The sequence below is a fragment of the Talpa europaea genome, assembly GCF_964194135.1.
Source record: "Talpa europaea genome assembly, chromosome: 15".
NCBI lineage: Eukaryota > Metazoa > Chordata > Mammalia > Eulipotyphla > Talpidae > Talpa > Talpa europaea.
This window is the reverse complement of record NC_140083.1, coordinates 6,239,138-6,255,863: the sequence shown is the minus strand read 5'-3', so window position 1 is coordinate 6,255,863 and position 16,726 is coordinate 6,239,138. Positions and strand designations below refer to the sequence as shown.

Here is a 16,726-nt window from a genome sequence, read left to right as displayed (position 1 = left end):
ACTGGCTGCCAGCCAGAGAGGCCAGTCTCATGTGGGCCCCCCAACATGTCACTTAATTCATCAAACTCAGCAAAGAAAAATGCCCATCACTAGATGGGCGATACAGTTGTGTGTACTGTCATTGAAACAGGAAGTTACTAAGGGCTGCTGAACAACTTGCCTATCACAATGGTTGGGGTTATCATGACTCCCTCCTGGTGTTCTAAAAAGTCCTGGATCAACTCAAACTGGCAAAACTACCTCATATCCCACACTGCTGTCTTTTGTTGGTTAAACACAAATGACAGGTTCCACCCACACCCAACGGAGGGATCCCACAGGGTGTGGACATCAGGCTGCTACTTGCTGGCATCCATTTCTTGAATACACCAGAATCTGGCCTGAGGGCCTCTGCACTGGCCACTTCTCAGCTGTAACTTTCTTTCCCCAAGTATCTACATGACTTGCTTTCCCACTTCCTTTAGGACTCTGCTCACCTTCCCAGATCACCTTTTTGAAAATTCAAACCTACCCACACTCCCCATTTTTTTCACCCTACCTTTTCTTCTAAAGCTACCCAATATTCATCTGTTCTTCCTCCAAGGAGGATGAGACCACATGTGAGGAGGGCCTGGGCTGCAGAGCTCAGTGGGCCAGGGGCCCAGTCACCGTGGCTGCTGAGTGAGTTCTGGGATTGGAGAAGCAGGAAGAGGAGGAGTTGGGGGGAGGTGCAAGGAGGAAGAGGGAGTTGTCATCATCAGGGAGAAGGCCTGCATGGAGGCAAGAGGTCGGCCATCCAGGCTACCCTAACCCTCCCCCACTGTGGACCCACAGGCCTTTAGCTCCTACCCCGCCCACCAGCCCCCAGGCAGCCTCTGCAGAATTTATTGAGCACTGATTGCCCTGGAGCTAGGCAAGGAGGCCTTGGTCCTTGGCGCTCTAGAACCCCATCTTAACCCAAGAAGCCTGGACGGCGGAGAGCAGGGAATTCCCAGTAGGTGGGTCTAGAATCATCTTGCAACCCTAAAGAGGGATCTGGAAAACCTATTATGGGAAACTTGAAATCCAGCCATGTGGGTCCAATCTACCAGGTTACTTTCTTCTTCTGGAGCTTCCTGGTCCACACGGCCAGAGCATGGAGACCCCCCACCCCGAGGTGAGTTGCTTCTCCAGCCCCTTCTCCTGTTGCTCCCCAAGGGTCTTAGTCTGGGCCAGGAAGGGCACCCAGGGTGGAGGCCAGCTCCCTTGACCTGCTCTGAGCATGGCCTCTTCCAGAGGCCCCAGGGCCTGCGGGGATGCCTTTTTGGACACTCTTGAAGAAAAGCCAGCTGCCTCCTCCTCCTCCCCGCTCCCCCCTGGGGCCGGGCAGCAGAGGGGCTAGTGCCTGCTCAGCCCTGCTTTCATCTCCGGCTCCCAGGTCGGTCCCAGCACACTCTGGGGCTGAGCCCACGTGACAGGGGCCGGCAGGCGGCTTCCTTTGCCAAAACTGAACAATAATGTGGTGTCCTCGGCGTGGCTTTCTCAGAAGGCGGCTGGTTTCTTTGCTTGGCGGGTTCTCGGGAGCCTGAGGGGACGGGAGGACGGGGCACAGAGGAAAGCCAGGCAGGCAAGTACAGCTACTCAGAAGACTTTTATTCCGGTGGTGCTGGGGAAGGGGGCGGCTGGGGGCGGCAGCGCTGAAACTGTGTGGCTCTCCTTGCTGAAGAGCTAAGAACCAGCTGCAGGGAGTGCTGGAGCCATGGCACCTGAGGGCTCAGGGCGCAGAGGAGAGGCCCAGGGTTCAGGCCTTCCCCTGGGACACCATGGTCTCCTGGGGGGCCCGGTGGAACCACTCGAACCAGGAGCCGTCGTAGACGGCCACGTCGGGCTTGCCGCACAGGTAGGCGGACAGGGCCAAGTGGCAGGCGGTGACGCCCTTCCGGCACGTGGCGATGATGGGCTTGGCCAGGTCCACCTTCTTAGCCTGGAACATGGCCCGGAGCTCCTCGGGACTCTTCTCGAAGCCGTCCTTTGTCATGAGCTCCGTGAACGGCATGTTGAGGGCGCCTCGGATGTGGCCGGACTCCAGTCCTGGGCGGGGACAGAGGACAATGGGAAGGGCAGGGTGAGGAGAAGCCATGGGATGGGGCGAGGAGGGTGGGCGGGGGTGGCAGCCACCAGCCTGGACTGTAAAGATAGCGAACTTCGCAAATAAAAATCTTTGCCCCCCTGGGAGCTTGGTTTATTCCCAAGCCTACCTATGTTCTTAAGTCGTGACTGCAGATACGTGTCCACATCCCCCACCCTCCAAACCTGCCTGGAAGTAGGAATGGCCAAGATCACACCTGCTAAAAGGCCGGGAGATTGAGTCTCAGCTCTACCTTCTCCTAACTGCCTTGGGCAAATCGCTTCACTTCTCTGAGCCTCAGTTTTCTCATCTGTAAACTGGGCTCGGGGCACCATACCTATCTCACGCCGTTGTTGAGAAGAGCAGTGCGAGCTGCCGTGCCAGAGGCTAAGTACACAGTGGGGAGGGGAGAGACACAGCCCGAGCTTCAGTCTAGCGAGCCCATGGGCTAGCAAGGATGACAGAAGTTAAACAGTCACAGCATTCACCAGCTACATTGCTCCACCTGACAGATGACACAAGGCTTGGCAAGATGAAAACGGCCGGCTAAGGCCATGCAGAGGGCAGGCCCGGCGCTGCCCCGAGCCACATGCGAGCTGATGTTCTATAGACATGAGATCAAATCCCAGCGCTGCCACTTCGGGCAGGGTGACCTTAGCAAGTCACGTCGTTCCCCGTGGATAAAATGGGAATGGAATGTTCCTGTGCCCCGGGCTGGGCTGCTGGGAGTAGCACATTCTCTGCCTGGCTGCGCCCCCACGTCACATGCCCCTGCTCCTACCACTTCACTCCTGCCACGGCAGTGAGTATGAATGGGGGCCTAGCAGCAGCACTGCCAGTGAAGAGTGGGAGCAGGCTGGGAGTCTAGGCTGGCTCTGGGATCCCTTCCAGAACTGTCTCCACAGCCAGTAAGACCCCTCTGCCACTCTGGCTTCAGAATAGCCAGCGTCTGGGACAAACGGGGCAGGGGGCAGGGCCACAGACAGAGCTAGCCACCTGCTGAGTCAAGGTCTGGGTCTCACCCCCGCCCCATGCTTCCCCAAGTGCTCCCCTCTTCCTCAAACATCCCTCATCCTGGCAGACTCTGGATGTGGGTCTCCAGACAGATTTGGGGTTCTTTGGGCTCCCCTTCCTTCAAAAATCCCACTACTCCTTCAATGCACATCATGGGCAGGACCAGAGTGGGCAGGCGTGGCAGCAGGGGACCTGACAGGGGTGACCAGGGCACACTGGGGCAGTGTGCGGCCAGGCAGGCACTGAAGCTCTGGGCCTCTGTTTCCCCTCCTGTGAAATGGGGAGCTGTCCCCCGCCCCCTGCAAGGGCTGGGGGGAAGCTCAGCTACTACAGATGAGAGCCCCCCATTGATCCCAAGCGCACAGTAGGTGTGCGATGGTGCCAGCAAGGCCCCATCCCCTCTCCCCAGGTCAGAGGGATCCTGAAATTCACAGACATGACTTAAAAGTCCCCTTGACTGAACAGATGTCGTAACATAAAATGCTACCAGCTTCTTTCTCTTGCGATGTCAACATTTGTCTGGAAACTTCCCTGAGGTGGGATGTGTGCTGACCCTGCCAAGGAGGAGCAACTGGCCTGCTGGCTTCAAGGCTGCCCTTTGCCAAGAAACCCAAATTTAAGGGGTTTCAGTGCCAGGCAGGGGGCTGACACCAAAGCCCAGAGATTGGAAGCTCTGAACCACATTTCCTTCACCACCACTCCCCACCCCCCATAAAATGGCTTCATTCTCTTATTCTGGTGGCATAAAAGGCACCTCTTCTGAGTCAAGAAGTTGGGGGGGGGCGGTTTTCTGTCGACTCTGGCCTCCCACACTGCACCAGCCTGGGGAGGTGGGGTCCCCCTCCACCCCTCAGCCTCAGAACCCACCGAAGGAACATAAATGAGCCGGAACTGCCGCCTGTGTGGGAAGGCCGGGATGAAAGGGCCCGGAGAAGCCTGGAGAACAGCCAGCTGGAGGAGGTACATCGGGTACAGAAGCAGGAGCTGCTCCTCTCCCCCATGTCCAGCCTCAGCTGCAGGCTGGCAGCTGTCCCTCCCAGCAGGCAGCCCACCACGCTCGTCCCCTGGCACCGACAGTGGCTTCGCTCAAGAATTTCATCTTCCCCCATCCTCACAAAGTAGGGGAGCTTATTCTCCTGGCACCATGAGGGGGTCCAGGCTCAGAGAGGTGAAGTAACCTGCCCTAGGACACATAGCATGGGTGTATGAAGTGAAGTCAGGTCTTCCCGACCCCAGGACCTGTGTTCTTTGACCTTCCTGAGCCTCACTGGCAAAGGGAACCAGTCAGATGATCTCAGGTGCCCCTAACCTGCTTGGGGACCTGGGATTTTGCATCACTGCTCCATCGAGGAGATTCAGTACAATGAGAGAGTTAATCTGTCTCAGGTCATCGGTGGGCATGGGCCGGGGAAAACTGGCTTTTTCTCGTCAAACGAAAGTCTTTGGGGTTCCTCCCAATGATACTAAGGGAATCCAGGGCAGGTGGCCCCACAGGGCAGCCCCCAATCCCGACCACTGGGAAGTAACTCGGCACCCTCCTGCCCACCCCTCGCCACAGCCCCGGGAGGGGGAGACACAAGCAGGGGCCCCACGAAACAACAGCAACACCAAGGAACGCGGCCTCCCTGGTGCCCGTGTGGCTTACAGAGCAGCAGCCTTGGGAAACACCCCCACTTTAATGTGCACCGACTGGGGTTGTCTTGGCCCCTCAGTCTCCTTAGAGAAGTCTCGTCTCTCCCCCACCTGCAAACTGGGACCAATCTTAACCCCCAAACATTCTACCTACCTCCCATGCAGGAATGCTATGGGCCTTGGGGAGAGAATGTATGTGAAGGGGTCTGCAAATATCTGTGCTCTTAGGGGGTCAATAGCCCCCCTTCACCCTCACCACCCCCTCCCAGGCGAGAGAGAAAGATGGTAGAGTTTATGAAGACACTGGGCTGGATAAACTCCCACTTCTGATGTCTGGCTGCCCCCCCGACCCATGCTCCAATGTAGTGAGCAGGGTTCCCTTCACGAGTGGGGTTCCCTTCATTAAGGAGAGGGGTTGGAGGTGAAGGGGCAGGCACAAGGCCACACACACCAGCACCACACCAGGACAGAAACTCAGGCCCATCCAGCTCCGAGACTGCACCCCTTGTGAGGACAGGGCCTAAGACGTGGGGCGGGGGCAGGGGGGGTGCTGGGACACCCGAGTCTGCACCACTCCCCTGGGTGTCGCATCTGGGCTCTGAGCCTCAGTCTCCTCATCCCTAAAATGGGACGGAAGAGCTCGGGTGGGCATCTCCCGACTCGTCCTCACTCCACCAGCTGGGAAGCTGCTCGAGAAACACTCCCGGGTCCTGTCCCGGCGACAGCCTCAGTCTCAAGCAGAGGGTGCGTCTCCTGAACAAGGCCAGGAGGAAGTTGAGGGGTGCTGTGCCAGAAGGCTCTGGAAGGTGCCAGATGAACTTGAATCTTTAACTCCCAACTCTCCGAGAACAAACTGGGCTACAAAAACCCGGCACGGGTCTGGGAAGGGGCCCCGCGTAGAGGCAGCGCCCTGTTCAGCCACTAACTGGCCTCGTGGCCTTGACCCACCCCATCCTCTGCGTGCCTCGGCCTCCCCTCTGCCCCACCAAATGACTTTCAGCTCTAAGAGTGCTGCCCGCAGCTTTCACGGAGCTCTCTCCCAAGGACACCGGGCACAAGAAAGAGACACTTTTTAACAAGTTAGAATCTGCAAAGGGGTCATGAAGGAGGGCGGTATCACCGTCCAGGGGTGCCAGCACGGACCCCCAGGGCCCTGAGGTCAGGTTCCGGCCACCAGGCAGGCCAGCAGGGGTGATGGTGAAACCTCTGAAGTTCTATTAAGAAGCTCTAGATTTCAGCCTCCTCCTGAGGCTCCCCCCACTTCTAGCAGTAGAGAATCACCCCCCCCCACCTCCCTTGGTCCACAGGAGGGGACTGAGGAGCCATCTCCCCTGTCCCTGAGGACCCCAGGAGGAAGGGGCTGGCTCCCAGGCCTGGGAGGTAGGGGTGGGGCCGGATGGTGGGGCAACCTGGTTTAGCCCCGGGCTTTAAGCTGGGTCCACTGACTTCCACTCCCAACTTGGCCGCTCCTCGTGCAAGTAACTTAGAGTCCTGGGGTCTGTCCCCTCCCCTCTAAAACGGGGATATGAAGTTTGTTGGAGGAGATAAAGAGGAGCTGCTGAGGGCTTAGCAGGAAACGCAGCTGCCCTGACTGACGGGTCAGCGGCCAGGGAGAGCTGGAGGAGATGCTGGAGGACGGCTGCTGCTAATGTCTGTAAGGGGTTCTGGGGAACTAGAGAGGCCCTGAGAAGCTGGGGGCCCTTGGGAGACCCCCAAGTATCAAGCACAACACACTGTGCACTGGGTGCCCTCTAGAGGGGCCCCTGGTGCGCGGTGCAGAGTACAGAGATATGTGTGTGTGGCTAATGGACACACCCCAGTGCAGGTGGGGCACTAGTGCCCGGCGTTGCTGTGGGATGTCACCACCCTGCTGATGCCACCCCACACAGACACCAGGTTCCTTGCAGCATGTGGCCCAGGGGACACACACGTGGGTGTTCATGCATCAGAAGGGGAGGGGTCTTACGGATGGAAAGCCAAGGCCCACATGGGAGGTAGGGCCTTGAGGGCAAAACCCTAAGAGAGTCCCAGACATCCTTGCTCCCCATCCTTCACTGGACACTGCTCCCCAGGAACATCCACCCACCGAGACACCTACCGACTACATCTGGTTCGGCTTCGGTGCCCAGGTACCGCCCTTGGGGCCTTGAATCCACCAGCTGGTACTTCTTAGATTTGAGGTTCTCCAGCACCTGCTCGTAGGTCCTCACCAGGGAGCGGTCCAGGGAGGCTTTGAAGACAGCCGGCTCCGGCCGGGTGGGCTCAGAAGTCACGGGGTGGCCCTCCTTCAGCCAGTTGAGGAAGCCCCCGTTGAGCACGGACACGGTGGGGTGGCCGAACACCCGGAACATCCACCAGACCCGCGGCGCGTAGAAGCTGCCCAGCTTGTCCCCGTCATACACCACCACGTGCGTGCTGTTGCTGATGCCCAGGCGGCCCACGTAGGCTGCAAAGCCGGCCTCGCTGGGCAGCATCATCTCGTAGGGGGACGAGTTGTCGCGGCACTCCTCTATGTCGAAGAAGGAGGCACCGGGCACGTGGCGCTCCAGGTACTCTTTGCGGGCCTCCCGCGTTCCCGGCGAGTACCAGGACGCATCCAGCACCCGCAGGCTGGGCCCCACCTTGCCATTGCGAACCGACTCCGCCAGCCACTTGGTGGACACCAGTGCCCGAAAAAGCGCCTGGTGAACCATGGTCGCAGCTCTGCGTGCCACCTGGCGCAGGTGGGAACCAGGACAAGGGCGTGAGGGCTGTGCGCGGCGGAGGACACCTTGGAGGAGGCGCTTCTGAGCCGCCCCGCGCCCCCAGGGGCGTGTGTTTACAGCAACCGGAGGGGCCGGGCATCCAGGGGCGCGGGTCTGCAGATTCCCAATGAAAGCCTGCCCCGCCCCTCCCCGGGGCCCGGCTCGGGAGTGGGTGGGGCCAGCGCTCCAGAGCGCCCCAGTGGCGCAGCTGCCTTGGGGGGGCGGGGGGGGGGCGTGTGCGGGAGAAGCTGGAACACACGCCCCCGGGATCCTGCTGGAAATGGGCAGCATTTCCCGGGCTGGGGGCGTGGGAGGAGCGGGAGCGAAGCATCTGCGCCTAGAAGCTCTTTCTAGGGGAGCGTGGGAGCGCGGGAACGGGGCGCGCCCCTAGAAAGCGCCCCCCGCGCGGCCTCTCTCTGCAGCCGGGGCTCGCTCGCCTCCGGAATGCCCAAGTCCAGCCCCGGTTCGGCGTCCTCTGTCCCAGCTGAGGCTGGGGTTCCCGGGAATGCGCCCGGCTCTCGGCTCGGGACCTTGCCCGGGGCCACAGGTGGCCGGATCCGAGGCCCAATCCCGAGCGCTCCGCGCGCGCCTGGCCGCGGCCGCCGCCCCCGCCCCATGGCACTCGGGCGCCCGGGCCCCCGGCAGCCGCTCCGGGGCTCGCCCCTGTCAGCTGGGGAACTTGGCAGGTTCAAACCCGGAGCCCGCCCCGCCCCGGCCGGCCGGCACCATCTCGCAGGCGCCGTGGGGGGGGCCGCGCAGCGTCCGCCGCGGTCCGGAGCCTCCCGACCCCCGGCCGCGTGCGCCCCCGGCCGCGCCTGGGAGCCGAGAGCCCCGCAGACCCCCGGGACCCCCCCGCGTGCGCCCGAGGGCGCGCGGCCTGGTGGCGCGTGGCGCCGGGCGTGGCCGTCCCCCGCGCCCGGCAGTGGACGGCGCCGGCAGCCGCTACTCCGAGTGGCCTAGGCGGTGGGCTGTGCCGGAGCCTCCTCCCTCGGCCCGCCGCAGGTGGGTGGCGGGAGGAGGGGACCGCCCCGGGTGCAGGGAGGGGGCGCCCCGCCGCGGGTTATGGCCGAGCTAGGAAGCCAGGAGCCCGAGATCGGGGTAACTGCTGCGGCGTCGCGCTTGGCTTTAGCGGGAGGTCGATCGTTGGGGTGCTCGTTGCAGAGGTCCCCCGCGGGACCTTAGCTGAGGTGGGGGCCTCAGGCTAGGAGACCCGGGTCACCCTAAGGATGGCTGTCCGCAGCAGCTTAGGGCAGCCCACAGCGCCGGGTCTTGGTGAGTGGCCAGTGGGGCGCCTAGTGGGTCTCCTGATGCCACCAGAGAGGGCAGGTGGGAGGAGGACCTGTATCGCCCCACAAAGAGCCCAGGAACAGGAGACCCACTGACGCAGAGGTTGGGGGGGGGGTTGTTGGGGGGGGCGGGGACAGGTAAAGAAATTGCTGGAGTGAAAGGAAAGTAACATTTGCCAAGGCCTATTTGGTTAGTTCCCAAAGATTGGAGGGGGTTAGCACAGGCTGGGAGGGAGGCCCAATCAGTGGCCTGGGGCGCAGGGGGTGTCAGGCCAGGCTGTGGCCAGTCCCAGAGCAGAAACCCGCTTAGTTTACCTTGTTCATCCCTGAGGCTCATACTTTTTAAAAATTGCTCTACCGTCTGGGATGCTGTTCTCATCCCACTTTAAAAAACTCTTTCTATTCTGAAATAATTTATATCTCACAGAAAGTTGCAAAGCTGCATACTGTGATAAGCAATTGCCCTGATGACGCCTCTGAGCTTTGAGCTTTGCCCAGCAGGCTGGGGGATGTCCTTGAAATGACCTGTCAGGGCCCACCCCAGGTGGCAGCCTGGGCTCACATCCCACTAGTGCAGCTGCTCCGCCCCTGAGGCGGCCTGGGGTTGTCTGCCTGTCGGGGACCTCCACTCCCCCAGCATGGGGGCCTGCAGGGGCCCACGCCAGCCAAGCACATTGGGGCCTGGTTTGCACTCATCAGTGACTCTGACACCACCTCCTCCCCAGGCCCCCCCTCCTCTCCACTGTCCTGTGTGAGAAACACCAATCAAGCAGAGGTGGGACAGGATGACCTGGGAAGTCCCACCCAGTCCTGAAATGCTGGGATTCTAAAGTTGCTGCTGAGGGTTCAAAGGCACCTATGAGAGTAGCTTGGAAGAAAGGATGGGATTTTTATTAAGCCATTTATACTGGTTTTTAAAACTAGCCATGTTAGTGCGTTTGTTAATTAATCTCCACTGTAAGGTTGAGATTGTAAGAAATGTAAGAAATGGCCCATTGTAAGAAATGGCCGTGGCTGGAGAGCCTACGTGCCCACCCTCATACAGTCAGCTAAACAGCAGAGAGGATATGCGCTGGCTGGGGCGTCGGGTGGCTCTTCTCCCAAACCAGGGTTCTTGCCAGTCTGAATGGACCCTGGGGGAAACATCAAGGAGGCCCAATAATAGAGGGGCAGGAGCTGCGGTGGTTCACAAAAGGTTCTTTAAGAAGGAGCCAGAAACATCCCCAAACAGTGTCTAGCTGTAGTGTAACCCACAGATACTGGGGTCACCCCTTAGCCAGCCCTCTTGGCAGCCTCCTTATCATGAAGGTTAAGCTGTAGTTTCCTGGGCCCCTGAAAAGTTCAGGTCAATTTGAATTTCCCCCTCCTCCAGGAAGGCTTTCCGCCCTCCTGCTCCCTGTCAGCCAGGGCTGAGCCAGGTACACCTCTGTGCTCACACCGAATAGACTTGTCTCAATTACACTGTCTCCTGAACAGGCTTGTGGCCTGTCTTTGCCCTCAGGGCCTGGCAAAGTCAAATCTCTGTGTCCAGCGCAAGGCCTGGCAGTGGGCAAAGTGGGTTTTTAAAAGCCAGCCTGCAAGGATACTGTGGGAGGAGATGGGCATGAGGCGTTACACTATGAACCTATTAAGCCCTGGTCAGCATTGACCTGAGGCTGCAGAGTGTAGCCTCCAGAGTTTAATTCTGCCTTCACGCCCTGAGGCTGTCCTGACCTGCTCCATGATCAGGGCCAAGGTCCTTGATCTCTGCCAGTTGCCTCATTCCGAAAACAGGGATCCTGATAGACCTGTGACCTAAAGCTGGGGGCTCAGCTCCTGGCCTGGCCCACAGGGGCACTCCAGAAAGCAGGTGCTCTCTATCCAGCCCTTGCCCTGGGTGGCACGGGTGCCCTGAAGGGAGGTAGAGGTTGTGGCTTGCACAGTTGCCTGCTGAGCCGGTACATTCTCAGCTGCTGGCCTGCAGGAGAGAGGGAGTGGGGGCTGAGTCACCGTTACTACTGCTGAAAGAAGATTCTGGCAGAAAACTCAGGCTTCAGGGGCAAGATCTGGCCCTGCTGGTCTGAGCCACTGCAGAGTGTGTGTCAGGGAGAAGTCTGGAAGCTTGGTGCTGTCACTTCTTAGCTGTTGACCAGGATCAGGTTTTAGTTAGTGCCCTTCTGTGAGCCTCAGCGTCCCCCTTCACGATGCAGTGAGATAATTAATGCCAAAGTGTGGGGGTCTGCTCTTGCTGTCTGCTCCGTGTCCCCCGTGCTCTGAGATACCGTGGGGGTGAAAGTGGATGCGAAAGTGGACGCAGCAGGGACCCATCTCAGCCACTGCTGCTGCTAGGCTGCGCGTTAATTGTTGGTTGAGTAGGTGAGTGGATTCCATCAGGGATCTTGGTAGGGTGCAAAGGAAGCTGAGCTGCATGCTAGGGAGGGACTGAGACTTTGCCCCTCTTGCCTGATGTCAGTGCCAGCAGGGTCCAAGGGCCCTCTCCTGACCTGGGACCTGCCTCCCAGGTAGTGGCTGGGGGAGGGGACGCGCGGCCCTGGTGAGAGGTGATGAAATCTGCACGTGGGCTTACACTGATGGTTTTCTGTGCCACTGTCCCTGGACTCTGCCCTTTCCCGGGCCTAGCCATCAAACCAGCTTCTTGCCACATTCCAGGGCCCAGCCTCTCGGTGTTTCCTGCCCCGGAAACTCCTCCTAGGTCCAGAGATTCCCAGCTGACATTCTCCCTGTCACCCAGGCCTGCAGCCCCAGTGTGGCGGGGGACACCATGGCTCGACAACAGCTCTTCCGAGCGCTGGTGTCGGCACAGTGGGTGGCGGACATGCTGCAGGCCCCCAGTGCCAAGCAGCCCCTGCAGCTGCTGGATGCCTCCTGGTACCTGCCGGCGCTGGGCCGCAGCGCGCAACGCGAGTTCGAGGAGCACCACATCCCGGGCGCAGCCTTCTTTGACATCGACCAGTGCAGCGACCTCACGTCGCCCTACGACCACATGATGCCCCCGGCAAAGCACTTCGCGGACTACGTGGGCAGCCTGGGCGTGGGCCCCACCACCCACGTGGTGGTCTACGACGCCAGCGACCAGGGCCTGTACTCCGCGCCGCGCATCTGGTGGATGTTCCGTGTCTTTGGCCACCGTGAGGTGTCCCTGCTCAATGGCGGCCTCCGCAACTGGAAACGCCTGGGCCTCCCGCTGAGCTCGGGCAAGAGCTGCCCGGCCCCCGCCAAGTTCCAGGCCAAGCTGGACTCCACCTTTATCAAGACGTTCCAGGACATCAAGGAGAACCTCCAGTCCCAGCGCTTCCAGGTGGTGGATGCCCGCGCCAATGGCCGCTTCCGCGGCGTTGACCCCGAGCCCAGAGAGGGTAAGTAATCAATGGGTGAAGGGGTGGGGTGGGGAGTTGCCAGAGGCACAAGGTGGGGGTGCCCTGGATTCTGCCCTGTCTCCCCCTTTCCTTTGCAGCACATCACAGAGGGTGGGGGTCCAGGATCTGGTTTCTCTTCGCCTCACTCTCCCAGTCTGCTGCCTGTATCCCTAACGCAGGCCATTAGTGTTGCCCCCCCCACCCATGTTTGGGAGGCAGTGACCACCTCAAGCTCACTGGGAACCCAGGTGCGTAGTGTAAGTGGGAGGCCCAAAGAACCCTGTCCGGACAGTGATGGGAGTAGGGGGTCACTGTGGACGAGGAAGGAGGGTGGCCAGGCACAGAGTGGGGAGAAGCCCAGAGGGCCGGGGCCTGATGCTCCCTAAGGGTGATGGATTCATGAAAGAGGGGGAGTCCCAGCTGCTGAGTGAAGGGAGAGTTTTGCAGAGGGTGGGTAGAGAGGGGGCACTAAATAGAGTGCTACACACCCCTAACCCACGACTGAGCAGAAACAGAATAGAGGGTGTGCTGGCCTGATTGGAGCCAAGTATGTGGTGGGGCGTGAACCCCACTGCTAAGAAACAAAGTCCACTCGGATCAGTGTGGAATCTAATTGGCTGTATCAAGCTATTCTCATCTAGAAGTAGCCAGGGCCCCAAGGACTTGCTCTAAATGGAAAGTTTTTACAGTCAGAAAGAGGGTGGGCCAAGGTCCTTAGCAAAAGAAAGTCCAGATTAATTGGTCTAGAATTCTACTTTGGGGAGAGGCTGGACCTGCAGTTAGGTTAGCTGCCAACTCTTGGAGAAGCTCGGTGTGAGCGACTCCGTTTGGGGCCTGTTGCTCTTTTCCTAACACTGGCCAAGCAGGCACATCGGTAGCTGCGCTGATGTGAGCCTGAGGAGTGGGTGCTGTCTTGGTACAAAGGAGGAAGTGGAGTCTTAGGGTGGCTCCCTTGCCCCAGGCCGCGGCAAGCAGCCCCGCCAGAACTGAACTCCAGACCAGGTACATTTAATCACAGCGAGCAACCTGCCATTTCTCTTGCTTGCTCAGAGAGGGTGCCAGGAACTTGCCACTTCCTCCAGGAAGTTCTCCCTGACTGGCATCTCCCTTGACCTGAATCAAGGTTGGAATCAAGCGCAGAATCCTGTTCTGCACTTCTAGAGCAGCTTGGGCTCATCCTGCCCCAGCACTGTTTGGGGTGATCTAAGGGCAAGGATCATTCTTGCCCCCAGTGCATTCCGAAGATGAACCTAGCAACTGGCAACGAGTCAATGTCCCAGAGAGGGTTGGTGAATTCAGAATGCCCCTGCCACATGGAGCCCTGCAGAGCAGTGCTGGCGTTAGGTCAAACCCTAGGAAAATATCCAGCCAGTTTTGAACCTGCAAAGGTGGGGGTTCTTACGGCATATCTTAATAAGGACACCACTTTGAACCTGCTGGATCCTTCAGCCCAGCCCCCTGTGGCCGGCAGGGTGGGAGATGCAGGATACAGAGCAGCATAAGGCCAGGGCCAGGCCTGGGTTCAGTGCCCCAGGTTGCACTGACTGACACCGGGCAGGTCACCTAACCCCTGAACTGCAGAATCCATGTGTGGCGAGTGGGAATGGGGTCACGGAGCTTCAAGGGCACAGCGAGGCCCAAATGTCAAATGAGCACAAGCGTGTTAAGTACTCAGCCCTGTGCTCGCACACACAGGATGTGCTGGAGAAACAGGAAATGGTGTGATTAGTCGTGCTTCTCCAAGCGTGGCCTTTGCAGAGCTGCTGGATGCTTGGTCATGCTCACTGGTCCATGATGCCCACCCGGCAGAGTAGCTGTCACGGTGATGTGAGCCACTGGACTCCATGTGAATGAGGACTCCAGCTAAATCAGCAGAGAACATCGCTGTCTCCCTTGCTGCCATCCACAGCCAGTGACTTCGCTTGTACTTTGCCACGCGGTCCAGCAGAAAGGAGACCATGCTTCCTTTGGGGGGGCCCAAGGCCTGGGGACAGCCCTGTGCTGACAGTGGCCAGCGGGTTGAGATCTGACTCTTCTTGCCCTGCTGGTATCCGAGGGAGTCCTCTTTCTGCACCTGAGAAGTGGGGGTGCAGGATGCATTCCCCCTACCCATGAGTCCTTAGAAGGGATATTGGTGTGAGTCAGCAGCTCCCTGTAGGAGGGGAAACTGAGGCAGAAGTCACCCTAGAGCCCGGCTCTAGAGTCTAAATGGCCAAGAGTTGAACCAGTGGCAATGGGAGTTTATTTTGTTGCAAATCTCAGTCCTCAGCATGAAAATGGGAATATTAGCAACACCTGCCTATGAGGGGTGGTGCAAAGAAGTTTGGGGAGCCCTGAGGTTTGCAGAGGTGTACGTGAGGTTCTGGTCCTCTCACTGCAGAACCGCCTGGCCTGGCCCACATTCTTCATGCAGCCAAACCCTCTTTGGAAAACAAGTCTGGTTTCCCCTTGGCATCAGGTCAGAGTCCTAAATCTTAATCCAGACCCACTAGGGTGTCCCCGCTGCATTTCCTCCCTCTCCCCACTCTCTGGGCAGTTTTGCATCATGACCATTAAGCCCTCGACACCGTGGGATTCCAGCTGCCTCCATTCCCTCTGCCGGCGGCGCTCTCAGACCCCAAGGGCACACAGTTGGCCATCAAGGGCCTGGAGCCATGTGACTCCGTGGGGTCCGAGCCTGAGGTCCAGATTCTGGCTGGCACAGCGTTGGCAGTGTTGGACCTCGGCCTCCCAGGCCTGGAGAAGGCAGGGGCCCGCGGCTGGGTGTGAGGACACCAGGCGGCGATGCAGAGAGGCTCGGCACCTCAGGGGAAGCGGGCCCTTCCTGCGGCCCTGGTATTTGTTCCTTCGTCTGTTCCTTCCGCAGGCATCGAACCTGGTCACATGCCCGGTGCCATCAACATCCCCTTCACGGACTTCATGACCCAGGATGGCCTGGAGAAGACCCCCGAGGAGCTCCAGCGCCTGTTCCAGGACAAGAAGGTGGACTTGTCCCGGCCCCTGGTGGCCACGTGCGGCTCCGGGGTCACTGCCTGCCACGTGGCGCTGGGGGCCTACCTCTGCGGCAAGCCTGACGTGGCCGTCTACGACGGCTCCTGGGTGGAGTGGTTCATGCGGGCCAGGCCGGAGCACGTCATCTCTGAGGGCCGCGGGAAGACAGAGTGAGGCAGGCAGGACACACCCCCCGCGCACTGGGCCCCGCCTGGGCTCTGACTCAGCATCATCAGACTCAGGTGGGGTGCGGGGTGACTTCCCAGAGGCCAGGAATTCCGAGGACTTGTGGGATCCCAGGGGAGGCTGGGCAGGTGGCCGGCCTGGAAGAGGGGAGCTGCCCACGTGCTGAGCTAGGGCCTCCCCTCCCGCCTGTTAGTACTGAGGAAATAAAACAGCCAAGTGCTAAATCCTTCTAAGCACGGGGCTGCCTCTATTTCCCTGGTGGTGCCAGGATGCCAGGCCAAGGGTGCTTCTAATGCCCAAGGGGGAGAGGGGACAATGGGGGTGGAGGTGGGGAAGGGCCTCTGAGCAATGCAGGGCCAGAGTCCTTCCATTCCTGTGACATCTCCCCCATCCCCCCAAACCCATCCTCCACACCATGATGCTGGACTCTCCTGGTTCCCTGGCCTTTAAGGTGACTTGTGACGGTCTGTCTGGAGGCCTGCACACAGCCCCCATAGGTAAGCAGTACATCTCATTTCAAGAGAATGACGGGTCCACAGCTTAATAAAAGGCTGTACTGTGCTGTGCTGGGGAGAGCTATCCCACCCTGCCAGAATATTCTAGAGGAGGGTCGAATCTAGTTTTGACTGTGGAAGCTTCCCTTGGAGGCTGATCCTCCCTGCACCAGGACCTCTTCCCCCGGTTGGCCCAAGGAGGGGCTCCGCTTCCTCCCTCTGTGTGGGTGCTGTGTGTGGAGTGGAGGGGGACAGAGGTGCCTTGAAGGCCCCGTGTCAGAAACTGGGACACCCCTCTGCATCTTAGACTCCCCAAGGAGCTGGCTCTGTGGCCGTGGGGCAGTGCTGTCTGGTGTGGAACCCAGGAAGTTACGTTGTCCAGAGAAGGACCTTGATTTTAACCAAGGTCACAGGGATTTACGACAGTCAGGACCAGACCCAGGTGTTCTGACCTGCGTTCACTCATCTTTTCACCTACAAGCCCCATCCCACTCTGATGCTGACGGGTCTCCCAAGCCCGAAGGGGTGGGGGGAACCCACAGGAATCCTGGCTTTTCCGTTTAAGAGCTCCAAAGTCCCGGCCTCTCCAAGCCTGTTTCTTCAATAAAAATGGGAGTCATACGCGCTGGAGAAGGAGGGGATTCCGCGAGGAGCTAGCTGAAAGCCCACTGCAGAGCCCCGTCTTCCTAGCTCAGCTCTCAAGTTCAGCACCCCAACCCAGCTGCTTCATGCCCCCTGGCCTGGGCTGCCCTGTGCATTGCAGGGGTGTAGCTGCAGTTCTGGCCTCTCACCACTAGGTGTCAGCAGCACCGCCCAATTGTGACCAGAGCAACAAAGCCACCTGCAGACAAGACCAAAAGTCACCCCCATGGAGAACCAAAGCTCTAAACGCAACACAACGCACTTGGACACAGAATTCAGGAACAGTGGGAACAGT

At 59.5% G+C, this 16,726-nt stretch overlaps 2 protein-coding genes across 2 annotated transcripts; one reads left to right on the top strand and one right to left on the bottom strand.

The window, feature by feature from the left end:
* Positions 1-1,555: 1,555 nt before the first annotated feature.
* On the bottom strand, positions 1,556-7,543 carry TST (thiosulfate sulfurtransferase). Its single transcript, XM_084254999.1, has 2 exons — positions 6,831-7,543; positions 1,556-2,049 (listed from the first exon to the last, which is right to left on the bottom strand). Exons 1-2 carry the CDS (start codon positions 7,423-7,425, stop codon positions 1,760-1,762), a joined length of 885 nt encoding a protein of 294 aa, XP_084111125.1. The 5' UTR covers positions 7,426-7,543; the 3' UTR covers positions 1,556-1,759.
* Positions 7,544-11,508: 3,965 nt separating this feature from the next.
* MPST (mercaptopyruvate sulfurtransferase) lies at positions 11,509-15,386 on the top strand. The gene is made up of 2 exons (XM_084255780.1): positions 11,509-12,118; positions 14,985-15,386. Exons 1-2 carry the CDS (start codon positions 11,524-11,526, stop codon positions 15,281-15,283), a joined length of 894 nt encoding a protein of 297 aa, XP_084111906.1. The 5' UTR covers positions 11,509-11,523; the 3' UTR covers positions 15,284-15,386.
* The last annotated feature ends 1,340 nt before the right edge of the window (positions 15,387-16,726 follow it).